This window comes from Perognathus longimembris, chromosome 8 (assembly GCF_023159225.1).
Source record: "Perognathus longimembris pacificus isolate PPM17 chromosome 8, ASM2315922v1, whole genome shotgun sequence".
Lineage (NCBI taxonomy): Eukaryota > Metazoa > Chordata > Mammalia > Rodentia > Heteromyidae > Perognathus > Perognathus longimembris.
In genome coordinates this window covers 53,935,129-53,950,316 of record NC_063168.1, presented here as the reverse complement: position 1 = coordinate 53,950,316, position 15,188 = coordinate 53,935,129, and the positions used below count along the sequence as shown (strand labels likewise).

General features: G+C 44.1%; 1 protein-coding gene across 1 annotated transcript in view; it reads left to right on the top strand.

The window, feature by feature from the left end:
• Vit (vitrin) overlaps nt 1–15,188 on the top strand; it is a 98,940-nt gene that overhangs the window by 59,418 nt on the left and 24,334 nt on the right. The window contains exon 8 of the mRNA XM_048353594.1: nt 9,757–9,819. Coding sequence (XP_048209551.1) covers nt 9,757–9,819 — 63 coding nt within the window. The remainder of the gene's footprint in view (nt 1–9,756; nt 9,820–15,188) is intronic.

Below are 15,188 nucleotides of genomic sequence, written 5' to 3'. Positions count from 1 at the left end.
GAAATCCGCGGGTGATTAGTACCTGGAATTTTCCAGTCAGTGTTATGAAATCAATCCTTTTTCTCTCCCGCCCCCATTTCAATACCTCCTCCAGAGCAGGTTCAGACGGCCCAGAGGCAAAGCTGTACCTGGGTACAACCTTGGTAATGTCTTACTAGGTTAGATCATGGGAAGAATGTGAACAGTTAGATTGCAATTCGTGCTCTGACCAGTCCAATGTGATTTCTGATGCCTGATCCAGCACCACCTATACAAGCAGTGGTAGCAGCCCAAGTGCCCCCAGTCCGGGCAAGAGCCAGAGCTGTCCTCCTTGCTGCTTCCTACATGAAGTTCTTAGTTTCCAAATCCTAGTCTTTTGATTTTGAGTTGAAGAGAACACCAGTTTTCCCAACAGAAGCTAGTTCCTCAGCTTATAAGGCAACTTGTTAGGAAAGTAGAAATTATTCAGTATGCAAGGCCTTTGCCCAATTTTTAGTCAGTGGAGGTAACTTTTTCTGTAGGCTGTGGTAGATTCCTAAGGATTCTGCAACCAGGCTCTTCTAACCTCGAAAGAAGATTCTCTCAGAGGAGCAGACATGAGGGACTGGGTGGGAAGAGTGAGGGGAATTTTTATTATCTCCAAGGAAAGGACAGTGCTAACGCTGCTTGGGGATTTCTCTCCTCCAGGAATGCATCTCTAAAATTGGGACACCCAGAGCTCACTTCTCTTCATTTCCATGCCCCCCTTCAGGGTCTGGCCCTAGAACTGGGGATGCAGCAAATTCTTTCCCTTGCCACACTCTTGAGGCCAGCAAAGATTATGCAAAGGGAAATGGAGCAGAGACAGAGAAGGGGAGAAAGAAAGATAGCTTCCTGAACGCTGCTCCAGGCCCCCTCTCTGAGCTGCCTGCCTGCATAGAAACACACCATTGCTCCTGCAGCCCCAGACAAGGAGCAGAAGCCAGGCCTGCCCGGGAGCCATGTTCAGATCTTTTTCCCTGGGGGAGGGGAGGGTCAAGGAGGAGGAGGAGGAGAATACTCATTAGCCCTCCACATATTAGAAGTGGTAGCTTCTGTTTTGCTTTGCCATCAAATCAAAGCAAACTCCTGCCTCCATGAGTTTCACCGTGGCACCATTGCCAATGTATACTCGATTATCTTGAACAAAAAACGGCTTAAGATTCAGAACACTGGCCAGAGAAAAGACTCCAAGACCACCTCAGGTGTCCCTGGGCCCCTGGGCTAGGAAGAACGCCAAGCCTGGGCTGCTCTCTCCTCTCATCCCTGTGGCTAGGAGATTCCTGCCTCCCCTACAATCCCTGGAACTAGAAGCAAACACAGGGCGAGCTCAGCCCAGTCCAAAGAAAATCTTAACTAGGGTCACTTTCACCAGGGGACAGCAAGAAGGAAAGCAGTTGCCGGTGGTTTGTAAATCAGCTGACCCTGTGTACTCCCTCAGGAATCCATCCAAGCTGCCTTCCAGAATCCTGTAGAAGCAGATGGCAGCCTGGGGTAAACTGCTTGCTGCTTACCATCCGGCTCCCGGGGGTAGCAATGGGCTTTGTGGCATTTGTATGTATGGACAGCGCTCTCTCATTCTCTCTCTCTCTCTCTCTCTCTCTCTCTCTCTCTCTCTCTCTCTCTCTCACACACACACACACACACACACACATCATTGACACACTCACCCTTAGTCTCTGCCATTCAACTCTGGGTCACCAGAGTGTTATCTGAAGCTCCAGAAAATATCTTGGCTTGGTCTGTTCTCAGTAAGATAGAGAAAATATTCCCTAAGGCTCAGAAGCCCTGCCACCCCCATTACCCTATGTTCTCTCACAATGTCCCCACCTATGAAGCCTCTGCCCCCACAAATCCCATCCGCAGGCTGGCATCTGAGATAGAGTGCACATGTTTGGTCACACCCATGATCAGACATGACACAATAATGATCTCCACTTCCTAATCTTTACTGTCTGATGGCCTCGGGCTTCTTTTTGGGTTGCACACGGCCAGGTGCACCTGGACTCAGGCAGTTTTGTCTCCCCTGTCCGTCCCCTAATTGTTTAGTTATCTGTGAGTGTTCCTTCATTCTTCCAATAATTGCAGCCTGCCCCATTCACCCACAAAGATGTTCCTAGCTCCTCACCCCTTTTTTTCTTGCTGCCAATTCTAAGGCCTGAACACAGGACCTGGGATTTCTTTTTGCTCAAGGCTAGCATTTTACCACTTGAACTACAGCTCCACTTTCAGCTTTTTCTTTTTTCTTAGTGGGGGGCTCCTTGGAGATAAGAGTCTCATAAATTTCCTTGCCCAGGATAGCTTTGAACTTCCATCCTCAGATCTCAGTTTCCTGAATAGCTAGGATTACAAGCATAAGCCACCAGTGCCTGGCTTCCTATCTCTATTTTAGCCTTCGACTCCTTCCTTTCTGCTATTCTTCTCCTCGCCAAGATCCTGCAAACCACTCTGCACACCCCAGTCTTCCATGAATTCTCTTAGCCCCACCTAGATAATCATGGCATCCCATAATGACTCTTGCCAAGGAGGAAACCATTTACATACCTACCCCAAGTGAAAGCAGGTAAGAATATTGGGGTGCTTAGAGATCCTTCAACCAGCATTCACCTCAGATCTAGCCCTGTATTCCAAGGCAAGTTTCCCAGTTCCTTTGCTATACAATGACCGGATCATGGACTTGTAAAGAATTGCATAGAATACATCTGGCCCAATTTCCTACCCCCAAAAATTCAATAAATCCTTTCTGGAATGCAAGACCAAAGCGTTTCTCCTCTATCAAGTAGCCTCACGTGGTGGGAATTTCCCAGCTTCTCTCGGAGGATGGGATGGTGAAATATAATTACAAGCAACTCACTTCCTTGTCCCTAACCTGTCTAAGCCAGTTGGTCTGCAAGTGCGGCCCAGGCCCCTATCTTTCAGGAATTCCATGGGGTCACACATTGGCTACATCAGCACAAGGACAGATCCTCTCTGTGTCCTCAACAACAAAACAGATCCCAACCACTGCTGTCTAAGCTCCCCATCTTCCCTTAGGACAGACACTGGAGACACGTCCCCCTCTTCTCATTGAACGCTTCTGTTGGGGAAAGTAATCTTTTTTTTTTTTTACTAAAAATAAAGGCGTGTGTTAAAACATAATTGGTATATTATTTTAAATGAATGAGCATTTAAGTAAAGTGCTAGTTAGTATTATTTCTACTGAGAAAATGCTTAAAGTCTATTCTTTTTTAAATTTTTTGAGTGCATATATATATATGTATATATATACATATATATACATATATATATATGCCAGTCCTGGGGCTTGAACTCAGGTCTGGGTGCTCTCCCTGAGCTTTTTGTGCTCAAGGTTAATACTCCATCACTTGAGCCACAGCTCCATTTCAGACTTTTTCAGTGGTTAATTGGACTTTCCAGTCAGGGCTGGCTTCAAATCATGATCCTCAGATCTCAGCCTCCTGAGTAGCTATGACTACAGGCGTGAACTAGCAACACCTGGCTCTTTTTTTCAAGTAGTTGTACAAAGGGGTTTCAATTCCACAGGTCATATTATGAGTACAGTGCATCTTGACCAATGTCACTCCTTCCATCATTCTCCCACAGCTTTCCCCATTTAAATTCTATTCTTGTTTGTTTGCTTAATGGATTTTTTATTAATTAAATTTTGTTGACAAGGTGTTGTGCAAAAGGGGTACAGTTACATAATAAGGCAGTGAGTACATTTCTTGTGATATCTTACTTACACCCTTGTTTTTCTTTCCCTTCCCTAGATCAGGTAGGGATATATACAATACCCAGTGTACCAAAATCATATGTAGTAGCCACATAGCATACGTCAAAGGAAATTCACCTAGAACTTTAAATGTAACGTCAACAATAGAATTCTCCTGTGTCCTTCTCTTGGAGTTATTTTTGCTTATCCTCATCTTATATGATCATGTGTACGTAGCTGTTGAGCTACTGTGATCCACTGATAGGTCTAGTCTAGACCTTTTTATGTTTAGTAGTTGTTTGGTTTTAGATACATAATGTAAGGTCACTGACCGAAACATGTGCAAACACCATTTGAAAAGAAGTTTGTTGTTTTGCAGACCTGGTTTCTACTGGTTTAATGCAGACCTGGTTTAGTGGATTTTTAAGCTAGGGTTTTACTACATAGTTCAGGATTTTCTGGAACTTTCTATGTAGCCTAAACTGGCCTCAAATTTGAAATCCCTATGCCTCCACATCCCAAGTACAAGAGTGACAGGTGTGTGCCACCGTATCCAACCCCATACTTTTCCATTCTAAATAACAACCAAATATAGCACTGCCCAGAAGCTCTTCAATAATTTTAATAGCATAGATATAATTTTAATAATAAATATAATAATTTTAAGAACATAAAGTAGGCTGGGACTCTAAGGGGCTGTCAAATTTGAGAACTTTTTCAGTCTGTGAATCTCAGTTCTATGCCTACATTTGTGTTACTTTTTTTCCCAGAAGGAATTGTTCCTCTCCCTCCAAGCCCTTACCTAGCTTGGCAGTACACAGTCTAGCTATGCTTCCAATCATGTTCATGGAACAGCACCCCAAGAACATCATGATCCTAGCTGAGAAAAGCTCGGCCTCACCATTGGCTCATCATCCCTGGGATCTATCCCCTGTACTGCTGCTATGTAGAAAGCAGGCCACTCCAACCCCATCTATGTGTATGAGTTGATGGACAGCCGAAATCCCACACACAATACCACCGGCAGTGTCTGAGTCACATACGTTTCACAGACCTGGAAACTCAAGCCTGGGATTAATGTTGTTTCCATGAGAAAAGACTTCCAGGTCCCAAATAAACATCCCACACTGAGATGTGGAGGGTAACTCCAATAGAAACCTAGGGCTGGTGCTACATTGCTGGTGTGAAGGCTCCCACCCAGCCAGGGGCTGCTAGGGTGGCGATGCCTTGGGCACAGCTGCAGGGCTCTGTTCTCAGTGCTTCTCTGGTTTGTAGCACCAAAGGAAGTGCTTTAAAGGAAAGTGTACCACCCTAGGGACAGGGAGCCAGGAGAAGAGAGGAAGGCTGGCTGAGTCCCTCAGCGCCTGAGGCCCGCTACACTTGCAAAATGTCACTTCCTCCTCGCAACTGCTCCCCAAGGCAACCTCGGAACTGAGGGCTACCTGGGCTCTTTTCCCATAAAACTGAAATGTAAGGCCCTGAGGGTCATGTGTCCCAGCTTCCGCTTGGGCCCTGTGCCTTTCAGAAGGGTCTGAAAGCAGTGGAAGGATCAGTCGCTGAGGTCTCGAAGGCAGCCATGGTCCTAGGTTACATGGGCAAGAGTTACAGGAATCTGTGTCTGGCCTTGCTCTTCCATGGCCTGCGTGCCCTGAGCTGCTAAAGTGACAATGACACCTTACCTACAACACACAGGACAGGCTCTGGAGTCTGCCCATCTAGCCACAAAGCTCAGCTCTGCCACTCCCAGTGTGTCGGTTTTCTTAGCTATAAAATGGGGTCATGCTGGTCCTGACTCGGAGTTATTGTGACCTAAGGTTTCCAGGCACTGACACCTGACACTGAGCAAACCCTAGATGCATATTAACTGCTCCTACAAGGAAGTAACTCCAAGCCCATGTTCTCTTCAAACTAGCTGACTCATTTGTGACATAGCCAGGCAAAGAATGCCACAAACATCATTCCTTGCTTTTTCAGGAAGGCTATGCTTTTTTCCGTGAATGGATTCACGTATACTTCTGCTTTACACAGGAGCTCGCTGCAGGGGAGCTGGGAGAAGGTGGAGATCAGAGCCCTCTAGCCTGGCGCTCCCTGCCCTGGCATGGTGGCCCCAGGGTCCAGCTTTGACTCCCCCCTTCCCCCCATACCTCCAGATTCCTCTCTGACTCTAGAACACAAACATCTTTACTGCTCATGATGACCAAGACACAAAGTCCTAGATGTCCAAATATTTTCAAGCCCTTGGCTTTTCGGTAGATACGAATTGATTCAAACATGTCCCACATAAAAGCAACATTAATAAGACAGGGTTGGGAATCTCTGATGTCAGCAGACTGTTTATAGGAGACTGACAGACAATGACCTACACGGCAGTCAAGGGCACTTGGTGGCCTCTGTTGGGAAGAGGGTGGTAGGGAAGGGGTTTGGGGGACAAGAACTGCATCTTTTTTTTTCCCTAGGAAAAGAACCAAGTGCTTACTTTCTCCAGTAGGTGGCAGTAGAGTAGTAAGGCTAGACAAGCAGTATGTTAAATGATTCAAAAATATAACTATTTTGAATGTGGAGCCCACCAAACTCGATCTACTAATGTTATTTATTAGGAAGTCAAAGTGCTCTGAGAGTACATGACTTGTTCAAGGTCACACACCTCAACAAAAGCTGAGTCAAGTAAAAATCAGTGTTGCCATTGAGCCAGAATGTGGGGGAGCCTGAATTGCCTTTTCAAAGTGTCCAGTGACTTAATTACATGCAGGAAAAAATATCGCTTGAGTATGCTAATGATTTCATCTGGCAGCAAAGCAAACAGCCTGTAGGAAATGAAATAGTGGACCCTGCTCTCAGCCTTCTGAAAGGGAAGAAAAGGAGTCAGAGAAAGAAAAAAGGTCCTTTGTGTGTATAAGTTATGAGACTTTCTGACATGTGTGTGCTGCTTTTGAGTCCCTCTCAGTGTCAATTCCCCCAAAAAAGATCAGGGGTTATTGGGCCAGGGGCTCCCTCCCCAGAACCCTGTCCAGGTGTCACATTGCTTTATTTGCTTAAGCTGCAGTGTATGAAGCAGGACCTTGGAAAAATAATGAATAAATCTAAAGGTTAGATTTGTCCTGAACAATGCCAGTGAAGATGACTCAAACATAAAGCAGGGACAAATATGCCTAAAATGGTACTATGAAATATTGAGTTATTAATAAGAATAAATGGGTATGTGGGTAGAGAGATGAATGGAGGAAAATTTAGATCCAAATAGTTTATATCCCTACAAGAAAATTTTCTCATAGTTTCAATAATCAAAAAAAAAGGGCTGGGGATATGGCCTAGTGGCAAGAGTGCTTGCCTCGTATACATAAAGCCCTGGCTTCCATTCCTCAGTACCACATATATAGAAAAGGCCAGAGGTGGCGCTGTGGCTCAAGTGGCAGAGTGCTAGCCTTGAGCAAAAAGAAGCCAGGGACAGTGCTCAGGCCCTGAGTCCAAGGCCCAGGACTGGCAAAAAAGAAATAAAATTTAAAAAAAAATGAGCATACATGCTACTCTGGTTGGATAGATCATAAATCCTGTGTCTCTGGAGTTTTTCAAGCACCAACCAGCCATTCACTTGGCAAGGAAGTTGAAGAAAAAGGACAGAGATATTTTATACAATATGAGCCTCTTAAGAATTTTAGCATATGTATTATTGCATAATTCTTTTTTTTTTTTTTTTTTTTTTGGCCAGTCCTGGGCCTTGGACTCAGGGCCTGAGCACTGTCCCTGGCTTCTTTTTGCTCAAGGCTAGCACTCTGCCACTTGAGCCACAGCGCCACCTCTGGCCTTTTCTATATATGTGATGCTGAGGAATCGAAGCCAGGGCAAGCACTCTTGCCACTAGGCCATATCCCCAGCCCTGCATAATTCTTGATACTTAAGAAAGAAGCAGGCAAAGATGCCTATCCATCCGACTTGAAGAGCTTTAGATGAGAAGCCACACAGATTACATGTGTGTCATCTAAAATCTTAGTCCCCTGCTCCTTTCCTGAACTTCTGCCACAATCAGGAAACATCACCCCAGGGAGCATCACTCTCTAGGAAGCTTTTTCTTCTTTGCATTTAAGTAACCCGTTTGTTTCTTTTTCATTTTGAAAATCAGAAGAATTGGATTTGTGGCAGCCTGGGTCCGTCCTTTTCAATGCAGAAATTCCACAGCCTAGCTTCTCAGTGGCAAGGGCAGGAAGACAAGCCAGGCTGCAGAATTAAGAGGGTCAGAACAATCTGGATACAGAGCAGCCTTTCTCAGGGCTTCCTACTGAGACCTCTCCACCCTGCAGAAGGCACCTTGAAGCTTCCTTAGGGGCAGCACTGAATTAACAAAAGGGAGGAAGAAAGTGTGGAGGAAGCTAGAGCTCAGCCCTATCCGTAGGTTTAGACCCTCACTCTGGCTTCAGTACAAGCGCATGCTTTTTCCCCTTCCTTCTGTTCAAAAATGGTATTCCTGCATCTCTGTACACCACCCCCCTGCTGTTCTCTGTTTACTAAACTGAATGTTTGAAACTCCAACAACAGAGCCTTCCAGCCCTTGGTACCAAGAAAGATTTTGTAAGTGGGGAAAACATGCAGGACAGGAGGACGTGACCCCTACACTTTGTTTCCTCTCCCCCGTTCAACTGGAGCTTTGGGGTGTTTTCCTGAGAGACTTCTGATTGAGAAATGCTGCTAAAGACCCAAAACAATTTTTTAAATGATGTGAGGAAGTGGGGCAAGCTAGCTGACCTTTAGTGGGGAGATGAAATCATGTGCTTTGCAAACTGGAAAAAATAACAAGGCAGGAAAAAGCTGACTGCAGCTAAGGAGAACAGACATCCGCACCTTTCTCCACCACCCATAATGGGACAGTCCAGGAACTTACCTGCACCCTAAAGCACCCATGGTCAGTGCGACACTTTGGTTCTGCTTGAGAAACCCATGGATTGGTCTTACAGAGTTTCCAAAAGTTCTCGTTTATTAGGTGCTGATGGCCCATGCCTATAAATCCTAGGTGTTCAGGTGGCTGAGGTCTGATGATCACAGTTCAAAGCCAGCCTGGGCAAGAAAGTCCTCGAGACTCTTGTCTCCAATTAGCCAAGTGGTTCAAGTGGTAGAGTACCACCCTTGTGAGAAAAAGCCAAAGGACCATCTCCAGGCCTTGAGTTCAAGTCCTGGCACCAGTACACACACATTTTTTTTTAAATCCCATTTGTTGCATTCATTCTTTAAGTAGCTCACAGGCCAATAGTTCTAAATTAAAGCCCCCATCTTTGCCATACTAAAATACACCTCACACACCAACTCTCCCAGCATGAATGTTTTACTTGAGTCACTTTTTATTTTGTCTTTGTATATGTGCTTGAACTCAGGGCCAAGGTGCTCTTGCTGGGCTTTTTTGTCATTCCAACTAGCACTCTACCACTTGAGCCACACCTCCATTTCTGGCGTTTTGCTGGTTAATTGGAGATCATGAGTCTACATACTTTTCTGCCTGAGGTGGCTTCAAATATCAAACTTCAGATCTCAGCCTCTTAAGTAGCTAGGGTTACAGGCGTGAGTCACCTAGCGCCTAGTCTCTAGTCACTTCTCTTAGCTCTTCTCCCCCTGGTCTTCCTCAAGCCCTCATTAGATTATCCTCCGAGTGGCTTTACTCCTCCATCCATGGCCTCATGTGGATGGCTTGTACCAGCTAGATACCATTTCCCGATGTCAGGATGATCAGAATTCTACACAGGGCCAATGTACATGGGCAAAGTTCTTCATGTTTTCAGCCGAGGAAACTCAGGCTTAGTTCAAATACGTTCAAATGAGAAACAGCACTCAAATCTGATTTCAAATGGTCCTAAACACCCTCTCGGGGCCCGGTGCTTAGTAGGCTGTTCGGATGAATTAATGCATTCTTACGTTTCTCCCCGTGGATGAGGGTGGTGTGGATTCGCCTGAGCTCCGAGCCAGGTCCCTGAGCTGGGCGTGAAGCTCTCTGTCCTCTTCCCTGGGGTAAAGGCCAGATGCTTCCTGTGCTTACAAGTCACCAAACGTTTTACTGCTCTTTCCAGGATTTGTTCCAAAAGAAGAATTAAGTACACAGTCTTTGGAGCCAGTATCCCTGGGAGACCCAAGTAAGTTAATTGACAACTAGAATCCCGTGGCGGTTTTGACATCAGATCTGTTCTCAGTCTTCCCTACCCATTCGCTCCCACACACACCCAACGACATCTCCCACCCTGGATCTGTTTATCTCCTCTCTCCTGTTACTTTGTTCTAAGGAGAAAAGGGAGCTTTTGAGGGATTTAAATGGTGTGCATAGGAGGATGAGGTTTTGTTTTTTTAAAATATCACTATGGCAACAGGGTGAAGAATGGAAGAAGATGGGGGAGACATGGGTGGGAAAGCCTGTGATACCATACAGGTGATGGTAGCTAGAGCTTGGAATTGGAGGTAAAAATGGAGAGACCTAAGTAGATTCAAGAGCTATAGAAAAGGGGGAATCTTTTCAGTTGAGGTGGAGGTAGAGGAAGAGGAACAATTTAAAATGTTTTGAGGGGCTGGGGATATAGCCTAGTGGCAAGAGTGCCTGCCTCGGATACACGAGGCCCTGGGTTCGATTCCCCAGCACCACATATACAGAAAATGTCCAGAAGCGGCGCTGTGGCTCAAGTGGCAGAGTGCTAGCCTTGAGCGGGAAGAAGCCAGGGACAGTGCTCAGGCCCTGAGTCCAAGGCCCAGGACTGGCCAAAAAAAAAATTTGAGCATCTAGGCAGTACAGCTGGTGTGAAGGTAGAAAGACCATATATGTCTTTCATCTCCCTTAACACACTGCATCTAATAGAGTAGCGACTACTCAGGCCTGAGAGTCAGATGGAACAACCCAGGCAGAAATGTATGCAAGATGACAGCTAAGAACCTCTAGTGGTCATCTTCCCATGGACACTGCAACACCACACACACACACACACACACACACACACACACACTTGTTTTCACAGCAGCTAAGAAAAACATTGCCTGCCACACAATCTTGTCCTTTCTTGATTAAAAATAAATAATAAACCTAAATAGATATTAAAACACAAGAGAATTTAAAAAAACAAATTTACAATTGAAAGACAATGAAAGCTGAGGATCTGGAACATAAAAATGTGATGCCAGGAATAAGGTAGGATAAAAAGAAATCCAGGACTTAGACCTGAAGAAACACACTGGGTAGAAGAGATATCACCTTGGAACTACAAGAAAGGAGAGAATACTAGAGAAAGCAATGAAACTCAGAAATGCCCATGTTCTACAAACTGCAGGAAGAATTCACTTGTAAAAATCCTCTTATGAAGTTCCTCCGCGCCAGTCAACAATGAGCTGTGAGTCTCAGCTCTACTTCATGGGAGAATGGCTGGAAGACATTTTTACAATTAAAGACACCTACTTCTTGCCTCACACCTGCTGTATTACACTCTCCCTGGACCTTGCAAATCTCAGTGTGGTCTGAACATCACCAGCAGCCTCCCCTGAGAGCTTGCAATAAATGGAGGTTGCATCTGAGGATTTACCGCAGACCTACTGATTCCACAAGGAACCCTTAGAATTGAGTCCTTCTTATATTACCCCTTGAGGAGTACTACCACTTAAGCAACCCTAATATGTACATAACTCTCATAGAAAGCCAGGGTTTGAAGAAATACTAACTCGATGTGTTGGACAAGACTTTGTGTGTTACTCCATAGAACCATACCATCTTAATTAGGAAAATGGGCCCCAGAGCTTATCTTGACTCCCTCATCCTCTAACCTCTATCCTGTGGCCATAAAATATCACTCACACTGAACATTTCATAGCTCAATTTTACCTAGAAGTGTCGAAGCCATCTTCAGATCATCATGTTTTCGTTCCGTTCCAAAACATTGGGCCTTAACTGTAATACACCAGACATCATGGAGCAAAGGAAGCTAAGCAAACAGAAGCCCCTCAATTTCATAACACTTTTCTTGTGGTTTTGTCCATACTTTCAGCAAACTGTAGGTGTTGGTGGGTGGCAAGCCGTGAAGAACATGACTGCCACCTGCTGGAAACAATTCACTTTGCAAGGCCAGACCTAGAAAAACATGACTTTGGCCCTGTTTGGAGACAAAACCACAAGAGAAGCCAGACAGCAATTATTCCCATCTTCTGCTATATTCCAGGCTTTCGGGGTATCTTTAAACTCCACTTAGGGATTTTATTTTCTTCTTTCAACTTTTATCTAAGGGTAAGTCTTACATATGGGCAGTTTGGGAAGTATCAGATGAATAGAAAAGATTGAACTGAACATCTACTTTTTTTTTTCTTGCCAGTCCTGGGGCTTGAACTCAACACTGGAACACTGTCCTTGGCTTCATTTTGCTCAAGGCTAGCACTCTACCACTTGAGCCACAGTGCCACTTCCAGCTTTTTCTGTTTATGTAGTACTGAGGAATCGAACTCAGGGCTTCATGTTTGTGAGGCAAGCACTCTACCACTAAGCCATATTCCCAGCCTCTGAACATTCAATCTAGAAAATGACTAGAGGCCCCATTCATAAAGAAATCGAAAGACTTGGAAAACATTATATTAAACAAAATAAGCCAGACCCAAAGAAACATAGGCTGCATGGTTTCCCTCATTTATAATGACTAAATTATGTCTATAAATCTACAAGTTAATCCAATGGATGGTAAAGCAAATAATTACACCTGGACATAATTAATTAAACAGCACTCTAAGCATCACGCAGTGAGAACAAAGGAGGATATTCTTAGGAGAGGATCACAAGGGCTCAATAGCTATGTGCATCTGACCATATAACAAGATACTTATTGAAATGAGCTCCAAGAAATAGGAACAAGAGGTTTTTTAAATTGTACTGTTTTCACTTATTTATTTTTTCTTTCTTTTATTTCCTTTGGTTTATTCCCTATTTGTCACTGATTTTTTTTATTTCTGCACCCTTTGTCTTGTATGTAAGTTTTTCTGATATGGGGAAGGGAAGGGGAATCACAGAAACGGTGGGACAACAGGTGAATGAATTCTACAGTGATACTCACTAGACAGTATGTTGGAAACTTGGAAAAGAAGGGGGATGGTGGGAAGTGGGAGAAAATGAGGGAGGAAGTAACACTGTTAGACAAGAAATGTACTCATTACCTTACTTATATAGCTGTAATCCCTCTGTACATCACCTTTACAATAAAATCTAAATTTAAAAATAAAAAATACTATATATAAAAGCTTTGATTGGGATGGGAATGTGGCTTAGCAGTAGAGTACTTGCCTAGCATGCATGATGCCCTGAGTTCAATTTCTCAGCACCAAAAAACAGAAGTGGCCATGTGGTTCAAGAGGTAGAGTAGCCTTGAGCAAAAAGAAGCCAGGGGCAGCACCCAGACCCTAAGTCCCAAGCCCTTGGACTGCCAAAAAAAAAAAAAAAAAAGCTTTGATCAAGATATATTGTAGTCAGGCATGGGTGGCTCACATCTGTAATCCTAACTACTCAGAAGGCTGCACTCTGAGGATTGCAGTTCAAAGCCAGCCTGGGCAGGAAAGTCAGTGAGACTCTTATCTTCAGTTAACCACCAGAAAACCAAAAGTGGTGCTGTGGCCTAAATTGGTAGAGCGCTAGCCTTGAACAAAAGAGGTCAGGGACAACGTGTGTGTGTGTGTGTGTGTGTGTGTGTGTGTGTAAGTGTACTAAACTGCTTTGTTCAATGGCAACTCCCTTGTACAACTACTTAAAGATAACAATTTTTTAAGAAGATAACAAAAGCAACACTTTGAGATTCACTGATGAGCCTGGGGCACAGTCCAGTGCCCTGCTTCCACATGGAGCAGAGGCTGATAGACTCAAGAGGCCCCTGTCATCTCCACAAAACCATCTCCTCTGCTTTAATCCCCATACATGGCTACTAAGTAATACAGCATATTCTCAGATACAACGTTGCTGCTTCATCCATCAATTCTTCAATGTCACTCAGTAAATATCTCTCCCCAATTCTCTTGCCTAAAACTTTGTCATCATATGTCCAGTTATTATTACTTTTACTGAAAATAGCAGCAGCAACAACAACCCTCCTTGCCTATAGAGCCTGTTTCCTGGAGAGGCCAAACTCCTTCCCCCAGGAAGCAATGCCACATAGAGAACATGCTGATTCTGCCCACTCTAGGAGATGTGTGCTTGTCTGTGTAGCGCTCCCCTACCCACAAGGGCAGCACCATCCCCTTGTATCTTCTTGAATACCCAGCCCCAGAATTCCTTACTTTCCTTTGTCTTTTATTCTGCATGGAAATTGGTATTCTATTCTGTCTCCCAAACTACAAACTGTTTAATAATTAATTCTTAAATTTTTTGGTCAGTCCTGGGGCTCAAATTCTGGGCCTGAATGCTGTCCCTGAGCTCTTCAGCTCAAGGTTAGCCCTCTACCACTTTGAGTCACAATACCACTTCTAGTTTTTCTGGTATTGAAAATAAGAGTCTCAAGTACTTTCGTGCCAAGGCTGGCTTTGAACCTCAATCTTCAGATCTCAGCTTCCTGAGTAACGAGGATTATAGGCATGAGGCACCTGTGCTTAGCTCATTCTTAATTTTTTATTAATCTCAAGAATGCATGGCTCTCAAGAAGAACCTATGATTGGCACTGAATGATCAACTTTATCCTGCTTAGATGAGCCTATTGTGTGGAGAGCAACAAAAACGTTCATTTCTGTCCATTTAGGTGGTTTGTCACTAATTCTGATTAGCATTTAGAAGGTTGAAAGGAGCTTCCAGTCACCATTCCCCTCTCTTCTGTCACTGTTTTTTTTTTTCACAACTTCAGTTACCCATCATAATCCACGATCTGAAAATATTAAGTGGAAGACTCTGGAAATGAACAGTTTCTGAATTTTCAAATAACTTTTGTTGTCTTATAGTGTTGTAATTGCTCTACTTTGTTATTAGTTTACAAACTGTTAACAATGTTTAATCTCTTGTCATGTCTAATTTGTAAACTGAACTTTATTGTAGGTATGTGTATCTAGGGAAAAAAATACAGTACACAGAGTGTCTGGTTCTATCTGTGGTTTTAGGTCTTGGGTCTTATTTGTTGGGCCTCAGGATTTAAGTCTTAGAATACGTTCTCTATGGGCAAAGGAGAGCTACTATATTCCCTTAGAAATCCTAAGCCAGAACAATGATCCTCGTCTTTTCATAACTGAAAGCTTGCGGGGGGGGGGGGGGGCGGGGGGAGAAGCAAGCCGACACAGCCACAAACAAGCATCGATACCATATAGATACCTAGGGAAGTGAAGACAATTGGTATCCAGTTCTTGTTCTACAATTCCTGCCCTGCTCTCAGGAATGGCCTTGAAAGTTTTTCATACTTTTATGAAGACCTAGCCTATATTTCTAGAAAGGATGAGAGCAAAAGGCCCAAAATTTCTTAAGACTCAGTCTTGGTGAATTTCTGTCCTTCCATGGTAGGAGCTTGGGAATCTGTTCTCAGAA